An 18,829-nucleotide genomic window follows, 5' to 3' on the forward strand; every position below is an offset into this window, starting at 1 on the left:
TGGTGGCTTCTCAAAAAACTAAATATACTAATAGAACTGCTGTATGATCCAGCAATCCCATTGCTAGGAATATAGTCAGAAGAACTGAAAGCAAGGATGAGAACAGACATTTACACATTGATGTTCACAGCAGCATTTGTAGTTGTTAAATGATGGAAAAAACCCAAGTGTCCATCAATCAATGAGTGGATAAATAAAATGTGGTATATATGTACAATGAATACTACTCAGGTATAAGAAGAAATGAAGTAGGCATACATATGACAGCATGGATGAACTTTGAGGACATTACGTTGAGTGAAGTAAGTCAGACAAAAAGGACAAATATTGTATGGTCCCAATAATATGAACTAAAATGATAAGTAAACTCATGGAGGTAAACTCCGGAGCATATGTTAATAGGAAATAGAATGTGATTGAGAGTGGGAGCTAATGCTTAAATGTATGCAGTATTTTTAATACAGCTTATTGTAAATACGTGGGAATGAATAAAGTTGATGGTAATACATTATAGTGTGTATTTGGCATTGCTGGTTTATAAATGTGATTGTGACTGAAAGGGTAGTCTGTACATGTAATATTTCAATTGAAAGGATGCTAGAGAATAAGGTAGGGACTGTATAACATGGAATTTTGGTGATGGATGAAGATTGTGGTTAATAGTATAAGAATGTTCTTCTTTTCAAAAATGTTAAGAATATGGTGTTACATGGGGAAATTACAACAAATGTAACTAATGGATTGTAATTAACAATACTGTAATTTTTTGCAGCAATTACAAAGAAGAAATTATATCAATTCTAAGGCACAATAATAGGGGTGTATAAAGAGGATAGGATTTTTTGGAGTATTGAAAAAGTTCTAAAATTGAGGTGATGACAGCACAACTCTGTGATGAATAAGAAAGGCACTGAGTGTACACTTTGAATGGACTGTACAAAGCATGGGAATGTATAACACAATGAATTGTGTGGTGGATGATGGACTGTAGTTAACCAAACAAATATGAGAACACTTTCTTATTAAATATAACTAATATATGATACTAATATAGGGTGTCAATAACTGGGTTGGTTAGGGGAAAATACACCAAATGTAAGATATTGGATATAGTTAGTAGTAATATTTTGACAATGTTCTTTTTGTTTTTGTTTTTGATTTCACAACAATACATGGTGTTGTTGGTGGGATAATGGATGGGAGCCCTGAATCATGATAGTCATGTTTGTTTTGTAAGTTCACAACTTTTACTATATACTTATTGTTTATGGATTTTCATGTATGAATGGTAAACTTCAATTTTAAAAAGTTAAAAAAGAGAATGTGTTGTCTTTTAACGGCTAAAAATTTTGGTCACTGGAGACTACTGGAATAAATTGGAATAATCAATTCTCTAATTCAGTGCTTATGATCCTGGGGATGAAGAAGTTAAAAATAAAGTCCCAAAGCCCATTCAATTTGGGGGTGTTTTCATGAGTAGTTCTCTACGTTAATCAGGAATGTCAAAAGGCACATTCATTAATCAGGAATGTCAAAAGGATATTTTTGTACTGAAAAATCTGCACAACCATGTGTAGGCCTTGTTTCAGTGAGACTGATCCAGAAACAAAGCCTTTCCCCACTCCTCTCTCAGGAGAATGCAAGGAATGTTGTGGCAAATAGCCAAACCCTTCGTGGATTTGCATTCATTTGCACACAGCCCTCACAGCCAGAGAAAAAGCTGAGAATTTAATTTAATTTAATTGGGTTATTAAAGTAATCTTAGTCTGTTCATGCTCTTAGAATTTTGACAGATATAAATTCAAATGCTCTCTTTGTCCTTCAATAAAGGATACCCTTCATAAAGGAATATTATCTTCATTCAAATATAATGATGTGAACAAGGAAACAGGATACAATGAATAATGCCAACAACAACAACAACAACAAGAAAAACAGAAACAAATTTGTAATGAGTTAATATATTAAGATTAGCAGTTCAAATGAGAAAACAATTATGCTTAATATGCTTAAATAAATTTTAAAAGCTCAAAAATATCTTATGAATGAGGAAACTATAATGGTCACTTAGAAGTTTTGAAAATGAGCCTGTATAACTTCTAAAAGTTACAGAATAACATAGAGTTAAAATTTCTGTGAATGTGTTTAACAGCAGATTAGTCACAATGAAGGAAATAATGCTTAACTAGGAGATAGATCATAAAAGATGTTGAATGAAGTACAAATCACTATGAATGTGATATTGAGAGATAAGGAATGATAAACTAATATGTAAAACTCGAGTTGCAGAATGAGAGAAATAAAGGAGAACAAGAAATATTTGAAGATATAATAGCTGAAAATTATCCAGAACCAATTAAGGATATTAAATGATAAATTCAGTATGTGAACAAATCCTAAGCATGATACATTTTTGAAAGATCCATACTTAAGTCCTTCATGTTGACTCTTGTGAAAAACAAAGAAGAAATTTATAAAGTAGCCACAGGAGAAAGAGATATTATTTATACAGGAGTGTCAGATTGATATCTGACTCTTGGATCTCAGTGATGGAAGCTAGATGATAAACACCTCCAATGTGCTAAAAGAAAGTGACTGCAAACCTTAAGTTCTATGCAAAGTAAAAATATCTTCCAAGAATACGTGTGAAATAAAGGCATTTTCAGAAAAATAATATCTGAATAAAAATTTTCCTCTGTGATTTTAAAGAGGAAAGACATCTGAAATTGCAATTTCTATTCAATGCTTACTAGAGTTTCTAGCCAGTGCAATAAAGCTGAGGGTGTGGAAGGGGAAGGAACTGTAAGTATTGAAAGGAAAACAAAGTCTCACTATTTGTACCAATTTAATTTATAAATTATTAGAATTAAGAGAATTTAGCAAGTTTGTTAACTACAAATTCAATATTTAAAAATCTATATTTCTATAGACCATTTAGTAATTTAAAATAAAATTAAAAATACCATTTAAAGCAATATTAAAAGTGTAAAATAAACAGCAGTAAACTGCATATAATAATTATTTTTCTACCTTATGTAGAAAGAGCTAGCTGAATTTTCTTATTAGTGCAAAATCATTGCAAATTTATAAGACTATTATTTTGAGACACTCAACAATACTGAAATACCTTATAGATACATTATGGTCATTGTAAATATGTCAATTTTTCTGGAATCCCATAAAAATTCCAGCTTTTTGTGTAAAGACAAATTGATAATTAAATTCATCTATAATTTTAAAGGGACAAGAATAACAAGGATGATATTGAAGAACAAATTTTTACTATTTCATATTTTTTAAAATATATTTTTTATTTTTTTATAAAAGTTACTTAGATTACATAAAATATTACATAAAAAAATATAGGGGATTCCTGTATGCCCCACTCCCCACAACTCCCACCCTTTCCCACCTCAACAACTTCTTTCATTAGTATGGTACCTCATTACAATTTATGAACACATTTTGGAACATTGCCACCAATCATGAATTATAATTTACACTCTCTCCCACTCAATTCCACAGGTTATGGCCATATATATAATGACCTTTATCTGCCATTGCAATGTCACTCAGGACAATTCCAAGCCCTGAAATTGCCCCCATATTACACCTCTTTACCCCTCTCCCTGATTTCAGCACCTCCAGTGGCCGCTGTCTCCACATCAATAGTATAATTTCCTCCATTGCTAGAATCACTATAAATCTACAGTAGAATACCAGTAGACTTACTGGTCCACTCTAGCCCATATTTTATTCCCCAATCCTCCACCTCCAATTGAGGGTGGGGTTCAGTCCCATATGGCTGGTGGATGGGAGTCTCCTGCTTGTGGTTGTAGATTCTCTTAGTTCTTGGTGTGGTTGTCCATCCTCACCTTGTTAGCTGTCCAATGAACTGGAGAGTAGGTTTTGCAACTCTGCTGAGGCTCAGGACCCAGCTGGAAATTGGACTGCCCAGAAGTTTGAGTCTCTTGGGTGTACACTTACCAATTCCAGCACCAACTATAAGTTCAGATAAAGGGGACAGAAGTGATATGTGTAGAGAAGTAATATCTGAGCCCAACTCTGTCACAACAGGAAGCATAAACTCCAAAGTAGTGTCCACTGGAAAGTCACCAACCACTGGAGCTATCTGTCATGATCATAGGACCTAGGTGTCTCCAGAGCCCTCAGAGAACCCCACTACTTGGGGGTAGTATCTATTTTGGCAGTCTGTAAGCTCTTGCTGAGACATGCATAAGCATTACCTCTGGAAAGAACACCTGACCAATTTTGAAGTCTCCTAATCCTATAAACTTATTTGTCTTTATCCTTTCTGCCTTTTATTCAAGGTCTTTTTCCAGTTGCATTGTTCATTGGTGTTTGGTAGTAATCCCTTCATGCCAGGGAGGCTCATCCCTGGAAGTCATGTCCCACACTGGGGGGAAGGTAATGCATTTATATGCTGAGTTTGGCTCAGAGAGAGGTCACATTTGAGCAACAGGGAGGATCCTGGGAGGCAACCCTTAGGCATCTTAAACACCAGGCTATGTTGCAACTTCAAGGTCAAGGCTCATAAGGATAGTTGTAAGTATCAAGGACCTGTGAATGGACACTAGTCATTGCCCCTGTATTTGGGGGATTGTTGCTGTTCCATTAGAGAAGGTGGCAGAGCTCTGCAGGATGGGAATTCAATATTCTTTCAATTGTTGTGTGAATCTCTACCCATTGTGGCAATGTCCCATGAAGACCTGAACACATTCACATACCCTATATGTATGCCCAGGCAAACCTCCTCCCATGCATCACCCATCACTGATACCCCACACCAATGATCCTCCCCTTCCACAGCTGCAACCCCTCTGCAATCCAAAACCTCCTCAAAAATGAAGCCCAGAATATTGCCAAATACAATTATTAGGAAAATGAAACAACAATGACAGGTCCAAACATAAGAAACCAAACATGCAGTAATTTAGTAAAATTGACACTAAAATACAGTTTTTAAAAATTGGGATATTAAAAAAATTACAAAAAATATTAAATTTTTTTGGTGTTTTTCCTTTCATCACTGTAATATCTGTTGTCCTGTATGTACAGTGGGATTTTCTTCCATTTCTTCCCCAGTATCCTACATTTTTTTTTCAGTTTGTCTTCAAAGAAGTTTTAGGTCACAGTAAAGCCACATACAGAATATAAAGGATTCCCATACATCCAACATTCTCTACCCTTTCCCTGATCTTGAATCAACAACCTTTTTACATGTGGATGGTACATTTGCCACAATTAGTGCACAAGTACTGATACATAGCTACCAACCATGGTCAATGGTTCACATTATGGTTTATACTTTGGACCATATGCTTTTATAAAATTTTTGATAAAATTTAACATGTCCTTATTCTTCATTACAGGATCATGCAGAACACCCACATTGTCCTCTATATACCCCCTCTTCCATCTATTCCATTTCTCCTTTCCCCTCCCTCCAGGGCCCACAGCTACCACCAGGCTTCACTCCTTGAAGGACAGGATTGATAGATACTTGCAACAATGCTTGACACACTAGTCATTCTCCCCCATTAGGAATTGCCCATGCTCGCAAGAGACACCCTCCCCACTGTTTGAGAACATATCAGGACTCTCCAGGATGGGAATCCAACTCCCCTCCCCCCTCACCATGTGAGTCTCCACCCACTGATAAAACACACTATGACAAAATAATCACTTGCACATTCTCTAGAAGACTGCCTCAAGGGCTTCTCATCCCCAGTGCACCCCTACCCAAAACCCAAAACCAGTAGGCCTTTCCCTGTCATATTGTGAAGATTGTAGTTTCAACCACGTACCCACCTATCCCCAGTGTTCACCCTCTCCCTCCCTCAGCCCTCCCCCCAGTTCCATGGACCATCCAACCCTCCCTTCCAACCTTCTAACCCCTCCATTAATCTTGCACCTCCCAACCCCATGTATCACTACACCCCTGTTATATCCCTGCACTGTCCAACTATTTACTTCCACTGTATCATAGATTTAGCTTGTATGGGCATTGGTTCCCAACCTTCTTCTCCATTTCTATTTCTTATAAACCTATGTTCCATAGTCTAGCTCTCTGGGTTGGCTCAATTTAGATAATTCATGTCAGAGAGGTCATGTAATATTTGTCGTTCAATCCCTGGCTTGCTTCACTCAACATAAGGTTGAGTGTTATCCCATGTTATCCCATGTGTTAGTACTGTATTCCTTCTTACAGCTGAATAATATTCCATTTCATGTATATACCACATTTTGTTTATTAATTCATCAGTTGATGGGCATTTGGGTTGATTCCAACTTTTGGGAATGGTAAATAATGCCGCTATGAACACTGGTGTGTGTATATATATTGATGTCTTTGCAATTCTTCTGGGCATATACCCAGCAGTGGAATTGCTGGGTCATATGGCAGATCTGTAGTTAGTTTTTAGAGGAACCACCAAACTATCCTCCACAATGGCAGGACCATTCTACATTCCCACCAGCAGTGGATAAGGGTCCCCATTCCTCCACATCCTCTCAGACACTTGTAGTCCTCTGTTGTTTTTCTTTTAATGGCCACCAGTCTAATGGATGTAAGATGGTATCTCATTGTAGTTTTGATTTGTACTTCCCTAATAGCTAGTGATGTTAAGCATATTTTCATGTGTTTTTTAGCCATTTGTGTTTCTTCTTTGGAGAAGTGTCTGTTCAAATCACTTGTCTATTTTTTAAATGCATTGTCTTTTTATTGTTGAGATGTAGGATTTCTTTATATATGCTGGATATTAGATCCCTATAAGATATATGGTTACCAAATATTTTATCCCATTGGGTAGGTTGTCTTTTTATTTTCTTGAAAAACTCCTTTGAGGTGTAAAAAGGTTTGAATTTTGAGAAGGTCTCATTTATCTATTTGACTGCTTGTGCTAAGGTATTAAGTTCGTGAACCCATTTTTTATTACAAGGTCCCATAGATGCTTCCCTACATTATTTTCCAAGGTCTTTATAGTCTTGGCTCTTATATTTAGATCGTTGATCCATCATCCTGAGTTGATTTTTCTGTAAGGTGTGAGGTGGTGTCCCTCTCTCATTCTTTTTGATATGGATGTCCAGTTTTCCAAGCATCATTTGTTGAAGAGGTCATTATCTCCCAGTTGAGTGGGCTTGGTGGCCCTGTCAATTATAAGATGACTGTATATGTGAGGATCTATATCAGAAATCTCAATTTGGTTCCATTGGTCACTATGTCTAGCCTTGTGCCAATACCATGCAGTTTTGACCACTGTAGCTTTGTAGTATGTTTTAAAATTAGGCAGTGTGATTCCTCCATTTTCTTTTTTTTTTTTTCAATATGTCTTTGGCTATTTGGGGCCTCCTGCCTTTCCAAACAAATTTCATAGTTTTCCCAATTCAGTAAAAATGTGTTGACTTTTATTGGGATTGCATTAATCTGTAGATTAGTTTGGGTAGGATAGACATCTTAATGATGTTTAGTCTTCCTATCCATGAACAGGAAATATTTTTCCATTATTTAAGTCTTCTTTGATTTGATTTAAGAGTGTTTTGTAGCTTTCTGTGTATAAATCATTTACATCTTTACTAAAATATATTCTTAGGTACTTGATTTTTGTAATTACTATTGTAGATGGTATTTTTTTCTTGATTCCCTTCTCAGATTGCTCATTATTGATGTACAGAAATGCTACTGATTTTTGCATGTTGATCTTATAACCTGCGACTTTCCTGAACTCATTTATAAGTTTTAGAATCTTTGTTGTAGATTTCTCAGGGCTTTCTATGTATAGGATCATGTCATCTACAAATAGTGAAATTTTTACTGCTTCCTTTCCAATTTGGATGCCTTTTATATCTTTTTCTTGCCTCAGTGCTCTAGCAAGTACTTCTAACACAATGATACAAAGGAGTGGTGATAGTGTGCATTGTTTTCTTTTTCCTGATCTTAGAGGCAAAGCTTTTAGGATTTCACCATTGTATATGATGTTAGCTGTGGGGTTTTCATATATACCCTTTATCATATTCAGAAAGTTTCCTTCCATTCCTATCTTTTGCAGTATTTTTATGAGGAAAGGGTGCTGTATTTCGTCAAATGCTTTTTCTGCATCTATTGAGATGATCATGTGATTTTTTTTCTTTTGATCTATTTATGTGCTGTATTACATTGACTCATTTTCTTATGTTGAACCATCCTTGCATACCCAGGATGAAACTCACTTGGTCATGTTGTATAACTCATTTGATGTGTTGTTGAATACAATTAGCAAGTATTTTGTTGAGGACTTTAACATATAGATTCATTAGAGAGATTGGTCTGTAATTTTCCTTTTTGTGGCACCTTTTTTTGGCTTTGTACTAGGGTAATGTTGGCATCATAGAATAAGTTAGGCAATGTTCCTTCTACTTCTTTTTTTTGGAAGAGTTTAAGCAGAATTGGTATTAGTTCCTTCTGAAATGTTTGGTAGAAATCATCTGTGTAGCCTCCTGGTCCTCAGCTCTTCTTAGTTGGAAGGTTTTTAATGACTGATTCTATCTCTTTAAATGTGATTTGCCTGTTGAGTTCATCAATTTCTTCTTTCATCAGTGTAGGTTGATTTTGTGTTTCTAGGAATTTATCCATTTCCTCTAATTTGTCCTTCTTGTTGGCATATACATTTTCAAAGCATCCTCTTATGATACTCTATTTCTGTGGGGTTGGTGGTGACTTCCCCTTCCTTACTTCTTATTTTGTGTATTTGCTTCTTCTCTCTCTTTTGCTTTGTTAGTCTAGCTAAGGGTTTGTCAATTTTATTGATGTTCTCAAAGGACTAGCTTTTGGTTTTGTTTACTTTCTTTAGTGCTTTCTTATTTTCCATTTTTTAAGTTCTGCTCTAATCTTTGTTATTTCCTTCTTTCTACTTCCTTTCGGGCTAGTTTGTTGTTCTTTTTCTAATTCCTCCAAGTGTGCTGTTAGGTGCTCAATTTTAGTTCTTTCTTCTTTTTTGATATATGTATTTATGGCTATGAATTTCCCTCTCAGTGCAGCTTTTGCAGCATCCCATAGGTTTTGATATGTTGTGTTGACCTTTTCTTTCATTTCAAGGTAGTTACTGATTTTTTTTGCAATTTCCTCCTTGACCCACTGTTTGTCTAAGAGTATGTTGTTTAACTTCCATATCTTTGTGCCTAATCTGGCTTATTGGCCTTTACTGATTTCCATTTTCTTTGCATAATGGTCACAGAAACTATTTTGTGTAATCTCAATCTTTCTGAGTTCATTGAGAATGTTTCTGTGGACTAGCATGTGGTCTATCTTATTAATAATCCATGTGCACTTGAGAAGAACATATATCCCATTGTATTTGGGTGTAGTGTTCTGTATATGTCTATTAGGTCCCAGTCCTCTAATGTATTATTCAAAGTCTTTATTTCTTTATGATATTCTCTTAAGATGTTCTGTCTAAAGGCGATATTGGTGTTTTAAAGTCCCCCCACTATAATTTTAGAGGCATTTATTTCTCCACTTAGTTTTTCCAGTGTTTGCCTTATGTATTTTGAGGCTATCTGGTTAGGTGGATAAATGTTTTATGATTGTTCTTTCTTCTTTGAAGATTACCCCCTTTCCCATATAGAGTGTCCATCTTTCTCTCTTAAAATAGTTTTGCAGTTAAAGTCTATTTTGTCCAATATTAGTATAGCTACTCCCACCTTTTTTTGTTTATTGTTTGCTTATAAGATTGTTTCTTGGTCATTCACTTTCAGCCTCCTTGAATCCCTGGGTCTAAGGTGGGTTCTTGTAGACAACATATAGATGCGTCATATTTCCTTATCCATTCTGCCAATCTGGATCTCTTTTTTTTAATTTTTTTAAATTTTTAAAAAAATTTTTAATTTTTTAAAAAAATATTACATTCAAAAAATATGAGGTCCCATTCAACCCCACTGCCCCCACCCCCCACTCCCCCCACAGCAACACTCTCTCCCATCATCATGACACATCCATTGCACCTGGTAAGTACATCTCTGAGCATCGCTGCACCCCATAGTCAATGGTCCACATCATAGCCCACACTCTTCCACGTTCCATCCAGCGGGCCCTGGGGGGATCTACAATGTCCCGTAGTTGTCCGTGAAGCACCACCCAGGACAACTCCACGTCCCGAAAATGCCTCCCCATCTCATCTCTTCCTCCCATTCCCCGCACCTAGCAGCCACCATGGCCACCCTTCCCACACCAATGCCACATTTTCTCTGTGGACATTGGATTGGTTGCGTCCATTGCACATCTATGTCAAGTGGGGCTTAGATTCCACATGGATACTGGATGCAATCCTCCTGCTTTCAGTTGTAGGCACTCTAGGCTCCATGGTGTGGTGGTTGACCTTCTTCAACTCCATGTTAGCTGAGTGGGGTAAGTCCAATAAATCAGAGTGTAGGAGCTGAAGTCTGTTGAGGCTCAGGGCCTGGCTATCATATTGTCAGTCCAGAGATTCAAATCCCCTAGATCTATCTTAAACCCCAGCACCAACTACAATTCCAGGAAAGTAGCATGAAAGTCTCGTGAAAAGAGATCCCATCTGAGTCCACTTCCATCACGCAGAAACACCAGCTCCAAAGAAGGACCAACTGACATGGCAGTGAACCCCATCTGCCATGACCATAGAACCCATGGGTCTCTTTATCCCTCAACAGAACCAATACCTGGGGTTGTATCTACTTTATCTGTCTCTTAGACTCTGCTCAGTTGTGCATAAGGGCATTCCTTCTGACAACCTCCAGACTCTTTTTTAGAGACTCATAGCCATATAAACTCATTTCTCCTTTCCATTTCCCCCTTACATTAGGTCAAACAGCATTTTGAAGTCATGTTATTATATGTAGACAGGGATATTCTGCTGATCTGCATTGAACCTTTAATTCAAGGTCATTTTCTAGTTGCATCTTCAGCTGGTATTTGGTAGTGATCCCTCGGTGCCAGGGAGGCTCATCCCCGGGTGTCATGTCCCACGCTGGGGGGAATGCACTGCATCTACATGCTGAGTTTGGCTTCGAGAGTGGCCACATTTGAGTAACATGAAGGCTGTCAGGAGGAAACTCCCAGGCACAATGCTACTCTAGGCCTTGTTCTTATTGCAGGTGTATAGGCTCACAAGCATAGCCATTAGTATCAGGAGCCCACTGTTGGACCCTCATTCCTTCCTGGTTCTTACCGTTGCACCTGGGGGACTGTCACTGCTCCCCCAGGGACCACAACAGAGCCCCTCCGGCTAGGAACCCAGTATCCCCCCAGCTGTTGTTTTTAATTGATTCCACTATGAGTATATCTAAATATTACCATGTACCCTGAACATATGCCCTGTATAACTCCCTGTCAACCATATATAGCCTGTCAATAACATCCCATATCAGTATTCCTCCACCGCCATTGTTGAACCACTCTGTGATCCATGTTGAACCACTCTGTGATTCACGGATCTCTTGACTAGTGAGTTTAATCCATTAACATTCAGCGTTATTACTCTCAAGGAATTACTTACATTAGCCATGTTTTCTTTGGGTTTATGTATGTCATGTATTGTTTTTATTTCTCTCTCTTTTTAGTTGTTCTTACACTCTCCTTCAGATCTCTCTCTCCTGTTTCCCTCCATTCAACCTGCAGAACTCCCTTTAGTATTTCTTGAAGGGCAGGTTTCTTATTAGCAAACTCTCTTAATTTCTGTTTATCTGTAAATATTTTGAACTTTCCATCGTTTTTGAATGCCAGTTTTGCTGGATAGATAATTCTTGGTTGGAAGTTTTTTTCTTTTAGTACCTTAATTATGTTATACCACTGCCTTCTTGCCTCCATGGTTTCAGAGGAGAAGTCTGCATTTAATCTTATTGAGCTTCCCTTGTATGTGATGGTTCTCTTTTCTCTTATTGCCTTCAGTATTTTCTCTTTGTCTTGAGCATTGGACAGTTTGATAAGTATGTGTCTAGGAGTAGGTCTGTTGGGATTTATACCGTTTGGAGTGTGTTGCACTTCCTGGACATGTACATCCATCTCCCTCAATAGGGGTGGGAAGTTTTCAGCCATTATTTCCTCCAACACTCCTTCTTTCCCCTTTCCCTTCTCTTTTCCCTCTGGGATGCCTATAATACACATGTTCGTGCATTTTGTGTTGTTCAAATCCCTAAGTCCCTTCTGGAATTTTTCTATCTTTTTATCTATCTGTTCTATTATCTGTTTGATTTCAGATGTACTAGCTTCCACATCTCTAGTCTTTCCTCTGCCTGTTCAAACCTCCTGTTATGTGCTTCCATTGTTGTATTCTTGGTTTGTTGGATTGTGCCTTTCATCACCATCATATCTGTTATCTTTTTATGTATGCTTACAGTTTCTTCAGTATGTTCTCCCAGCATCTTCTTAATATCTTTAATTTCTTCTTTTACTTCATTAATTTGGTCCATGATATTTGTTTGGACAGCTTTAATTAGTTGTTTGATGGTCTGCATCTCTTTCTGGCTTTTAGTTTGTTCCTTGGACTGGGCCATGTCTTCCACTTTCTTGGTATGGCTTATAATTTTTTATTGCAGTATGGTCATCTTTTTATCTTGATGGGTTTGTTCTGTTGATTAGTTTCTCTCTTTAGGGTTTTATTTAGGTGCTGTTTTTGTCTATGTGTGTTAAGATTTCTCTTTGACACTTTGTTCTTCTTGTTCTATTTCCTTGCTGATTTCTACATTCCTTTGAGGGGAAAATATTAGGGCCAGAGAGAGTGAAAGAGATAAGAAAGGAAAAGTATAATAGTAATAATAACAATAAAAGGTAGAAAAAGAACCCTATAAGACCTAGAAAAATGTGTATTTAACTCATGTAGCTAGGTAACTAGTGTAGAGTAATAGGAATAATAAAGTGGGGTACCTAAAGTGAAATGGAAATTCAAATAGAGAAAAATATATAGAAGAAATTAAAAGGCCAGGATGATGAGGAAGGAAAGAGAAAGGAAAGGACAAAAGTAAAAAGCTAATGAAAAAAAGAAAACAGAACAGATGAGTTAGAAATGTAAACCAGGTGGAGAAAGCAGCCATAGTGTCTGCTGGGGGTAGGGACTGGGAGGAAGAGATGAGATGTGGGGGTGTTCACAGGACTTGGAGTTGTCCTGGGTGGTGCTGCAGGAACAGTAACCAGACACTGTATGTCCTCCCATGGCCCACTAGGTGGAATGTGGGAGAGTGTGGGCTATGATGTGGACCATTGACCATGAGGTGCAGTGGTGCTCAGAGATGTATTTACCAAATGCAATGAATGTCTCATGATGATGGAGGAGATTGTTGTTATGGGGGGAGGAGTGGGGTGAAGGGGGTGGGGAGTATATGGGGACCTCATAATTTTTGAATGTAATATTAAAAAAATAAAGACAAAAAAAAAAAAAAAAGAAATGTAAACCAGAAAAACAGTGCTAAACAGAGAGGTGGAATATAAGAATAACAACTGAAAGCAGAAGATAGGAAGATAAAGGAGGGAAGAGAGATAGCCTTGGCAGACAAAATCTATAGGAATACACAGAAATGGGGAAATCATGGAGGAGAAAGCACAGTAAAAAGAGACAAGTCAGCAGCATCAAATTAAAAAAAAAGAGAAAGCAACAGAAAAAGGGGGGGGGGTGAGGGAGAAAGTGGAAAGAAAAACAAGAAAAAGCAAACACAAAAAGCAGTTAAACAAACACTAAGGAAGAACAGCCTTCCTTCTTAGGCCCCTGTGGTGTTTCTCAGGCTGCTGATGTTCATCAGTTACCTTGCAGCCTTCCTTCTGCAGGTTTTGAAGTGAGTTTTAGTGATTAAACTAAGTTAATTTTTTTAAAAAAGTAATTTTTTTTTTTTTTTAGGAAAATAAGAGACCCAAGAGAAGTTAGCAGAAATATAATGTCTATGTTTTCCCTGTCCTAAAGTATCAGCTGGGTGTTTGGTATCCTAGTGGATCTCTCCTCTCTGAGGAGCCGGGAGTCAAACTAGGGACCTAGTGTATTCAAGGTGGAAACTCCTCCACTGAGCTAAACTTTCTCTTTGGATCAGATATCTCTTCATAATGCTATCCAGTCAATTTCCCTCAGGCAGGTCTGTCCGGTCCCTTTTCTCTTCTTATTGCTTTCTCTCCCAGGGCAGGAGGACTCTATACCCTGTGGGAGGGAATTCCCCTTAACCTGTCTGGGTCAGGTTGAGTTTGCTTTTGAAATTCACATAGGACCCTGGTGACCTAATTCCCGCAGAAAAAAGACATTCAACCCTCTTCTAAACCACTCCCTCCTTTCGGGGGTCCTAAATAGGCTATGGAAGCCTATTAAGTGCTTCCTGCTGCCCACATCCCTTAGGGGAGTTGATATTTGTTGGTTTTCAGCATGGACTAGTCAGTTGCCTGACTCCACCCTCTCCTAGGCCAGATTCCTCTCTCCCAGGTAAGCTAGGTAAATCAGGCTGCCTCAGCAGATTCGCCTCTCCCCTCTTCCTGCTGCAACCTCTGAGCCAGGTGGTGTGCTCCTCAAAGCTCAAAGGGGCTTCAAGTAAACAGACCCACAGAAAGGAAAACACTCTCCACCCTTCACCAGAACCCTCCTAGTCTCAGAGAATGCTTGAGAATGCTTCCTCCCGCTGGGTGGCCAGGTGAGAGGCTTATTGCATTAAGAGTGCGGTTTAGCCTCAGGGGCTAGAAACTCAGGGTTTTACCTTGAACAATTCATCTCGTGGTCCAGCTCTCTTCAGATCAATACTCTGAAACCTCCTGCTCTGTGGGTTCCCAAAACAGCTCGCTCACCTGTTTTTTGTTTGTTTGTTTTTTTGCGAGAGAGGTGTTGAGTGTGCACTTAAATTGATGCCATCTTGCCTGAACTCCTATTTCATATTTTGATAAGGCTACATTAATTAAGAAAGTGTGGTACTGGTGCAAGGATGGAAGAATATACCCAAGGTACAGAACGGAGTTGAGAGACAAGACCACATTTATTTGACGCATGATATTTGATAAAATTGAAACTGCAAAATTATGGAGCAAGGACAGAGAATACTTCAACAAAAGAGACTGGGTCAGTTTGCTATTCATACACTAAAAGAAAAAGAATGAATTTTGACCTTTATTTCACACCAGTTTACAGATGAATTATAGATCTAAAGGTGAAAGATAAGCCAATGAAATCTATAGATGATAACAAAGGAAATTTAAGATTTAATTTAAAGTTAGGGTAGGTGAGGAATTCTTAAACAAGACAAACATACACAAAATAGTGAGCTTAGAGAAAAAATAGACTATTGAAATTACAAACTTTTTTCATCAAAAGAAAAATTATTCTGCAAGAAAAAATATTCTGCAAATAATTACAAAAAGCCAGATAACACAATAGAAAAACGAGGGAAAGACTTGAACAGCCACTTCACTAAATAGGACATTCACATTTCCAATAAATATTTGACAATAAATTCAGCTTCATTCATCAGGTAAAAGAAAATGAAAACCCACTAAACAGCCACATAATTTCTAAGAAGAAAAGTCTAAAAGACTGACAGTATCAAATATTTGCAAGGATTTTGAATGATAGAAGCCATCATCCACAGCTGGTAGGAGAGGAAATTGATAGAACCACTTTGGAAAATTGTCAGTATCTATTAAAATTGGACATCCATGTACTCATGACCTAGCAGTTTTACTTTAAGATATATATAGATTTGATAATCAATATCTATTTAGGGGAGATCCCATCCACCCCATCCTCTCCCAGGACTACTTAGCAGGTCCCACTCTCCTCTTTTATCTTGTATCCCTTATTCTTCTAAATCCTCAACTTCTCCCCTTCTACTCATTCTTTAGAGTTGTGCTCAGTTGGTCAAGTTTTAAAACATTTCCCCCTATCTCCTCATAGCTCTGGGTGAATTCTAATTCTTCTCTTTGTTTCAGAACTATCTTTTGTTCAAAGGATAGTATACACTCTTAGCTTCATATCCAGATAGTTGACTACCATGGGCAGACTACCCAACCCATTTTCCTGATTCCATGATGATAGTGTCCCATGAACTGAGAAGAAATGAATTTCACCATTCAGGCTCTCATTACCACCACTCACATGGCAATCTTTCACCTGTTCTTGCCAATTTTAACTAAGTTCTAGTTACTAAATCCCATGGAAACCACTCAGGCTTTACCTTTGTGATGTTTCTTGGCATTTCATGCCTTTGACTATCTCCTTCTTGAAATTCTCTCTTCATTTACCTTCCTCCCAAAGTTAACCATCCCCAGGTGGAAGGTATAGCCAATTCCTGGCTGGTTCAGGGATACAAAGACCAAGATACCTTGCTTTAATTTGGGATCACTCTGTAGGACTATCCTGCTGCAGAGCTTACAGGTTTTACAGGCCGAGGCATCAGCTGCAAATGAATTGTTGGTAAGCTTCTGCCTGGCCTTCCTCATACACTTACAGCATCCTGTCTGGCATATGTTAGATGCACTTTTTTTTTAAAGATTTATTTATTTTCTTTATTTCTCTCCTCTTCCCGCCCCCTCCCCCCCACTCATGCCCCGGTTGTCTGTTCTCTGTGTCTATTTGCTGCATCTTGTTTCTTTGTCTGCTTCTGTTGTTGTCAGCGGCACGGGAATCTGTGTTTCTTTTTGTTGCGTCATCTTATTGTGTCAGCTCTCCATCTGTGCGGCACCATTCCTGGGCAGGCTGCACTTTCTTTCGCACTGGGCGGCTCTCCTTACAGGGTGCACTCCTTGCGCGTGGGGCTCCCCTATGCGGGGACACCCCTGCGTGGCAGGGCACTCCTTGCGCACATCAGCACTGCGCATGGACCAGCTCAACACAGGTCAAGGAGGCCCAAGGTGTGAACCGCAGACCTCCCATGTGGTAGACGGACGCCCTAACCACTGGGCCAAGCCCATTTCCCTAGATGCACTTTTGAGAAAACTTAATTTTTACTCCAGAAGTCTCAAAGAATGTAAAAGGGACTCTTGTCTAAGATGCTCGGTGTAAGGCTTTCTTTTTGCCTTGCCACCTCACAAAAATTTCTCTCTCTAGAATCTACTGACTGAACCAACAGTATCAATATCAATGCCTAGTATAATTCCCATCTATGGTCTGAGGCCACCTGCCTCTTAACTGAACCCCCACGTCATCATGCTTCTCACATTTTGGTAATAGAGTCTTACCTTATAGATGTTTTTGATGATGCTAAAGCCATCAATGAACACATCACCAGAGGTAATGATCTTTTCTCCAGTCAACATTTGGAAGGTAGAGGTTTTCCCAGCTCCATTAAATCCAAGCAACCCAAAGCACTCCTCCTTTTGGATTGCAAAGGAGATATTTTTCACAGCCAGGATGGCTGGACACCTAAAATAAATCTGAAAAAGGATCCAGAAAACACAAAATAATTAAGATTACATATAGGCCAAATACAATCAATACTCCTATCCACCACTATTTGGGGCAGTTTCACATGAACTCTTCTATTCTACTGGGAGACTATACCTAGATCCTAAAGAGCCACATAGTTCCTTGATACCAATAATACATTCTTAAGCAGTGACAAGGCCAGCATAATTTTGACTCTTGAATGATATTACCTTTGTGAGTTCCTTAACAAGTACTGTGGTATTCAGAAACTCATGAGGCTGTTCCAGGATTCTCTTTCTTTCCTTTTCTACATCTTCATCTTCAGATTCACCAGATAATTCTTTGGACACTATATTCTGTATAAGATAAGAATTATTGAAGGGGATACTCTTTAGATATCTGGTCTAAACTGGGTGGATTCAGGAAAGCTAAATTGGGAGATAATCTCAAAGATATCAAAATAGAAGTTTTCTTGACTATTTTCATGGGATTTCCTGAATATTGTCTCAGCTTTCAGGTACAAACTTAACAGAGGTTTTTTTTATTAATCAATTTTGTTGATATATATTAATAAAGCATACAACCCATCCAAATGGTACAATCCATTCAAAGTGTACAATCAATAATGATATTTGTTATCATATAGCTGTGCATTCATCACTTTAATCATTATTAGAGCATTTTCATTAGTCCAATAATAATAATAATAATAATAATAAACAGACCAAAAAACTCTATGCCTTAATAAACCCCTCCCAAACTCTCTTTGCTTTCCCTGCCATACATAGCTGCTATTCAGGTCCTATCTTTTGAATTTATTTATATTTATATTTTTTATAGACATATTGAAACAATATATGTAGTACCATTTGTCTAGTTCCTTTCACTTAGTATATTTCCTTTTTAACCCTTAAAGGAAAATTATTAATATATTACTATATTCTACTGTCCATATTTTGCTTTGGTTGTACTTTTGCCTGATGTTAACATCTTGTAACATTAATGTACATTTATTCATTTTCAAAGAAAAACTGTCTTATATATGCAATATTACCCATATTTATATTTCACATTAAGTTTCACTATGCCGAACAGTCCCACCTTACATTTTTTAGTTTTCTTTTTAGTATATACATGACCTTAGACTTTTCTTTTCAAACACTGTCATATCCATATATTATATTAACACTGCTAATTACAAACAGTATGATGATGTGCTTTCAACATTTCTATTTCTTTCCAAAGATTTATGAAAAACCAATTCTGCACAGATTAATCCTCAGCTTTCCATTCTCTAACCTCATTCTATTTTTTGGTGACCTATATTCTAGTTATTTACTCCATGAATTTACACAATATATTTTGTTGATAATAGTGCAATCATACAGTATTCGTCCTTTTGTGTCTGGCTTGCTTCACTCAATATGATGTCCTACAGGTTTGTCTATGTTGTCATAAGGTTCATAACTTCATTTCTT

At 37.7% G+C, this 18,829-nt stretch overlaps 1 protein-coding gene across 1 annotated transcript in view; it reads right to left on the minus strand.

Moving 5' to 3' along the window:
* The window catches only part of LOC101447972 (phospholipid-transporting ATPase ABCA3-like), a 310,634-nt gene that overhangs the window by 18,978 nt on the left and 272,827 nt on the right, over positions 1–18,829 (minus strand). Inside the window, exons 25-26 of the mRNA XM_058286295.2 lie at positions 17,582–17,707; positions 17,165–17,359 (exon numbers count right to left, since the gene is read on the minus strand). Coding sequence (XP_058142278.1) covers positions 17,165–17,359; positions 17,582–17,707 — 321 coding nt within the window. The remainder of the gene's footprint in view (positions 1–17,164; positions 17,360–17,581; positions 17,708–18,829) is intronic.

This window comes from Dasypus novemcinctus, chromosome 23 (assembly GCF_030445035.2).
Source record: "Dasypus novemcinctus isolate mDasNov1 chromosome 23, mDasNov1.1.hap2, whole genome shotgun sequence".
Taxonomy (NCBI): Eukaryota; Metazoa; Chordata; class Mammalia; order Cingulata; family Dasypodidae; genus Dasypus; species Dasypus novemcinctus.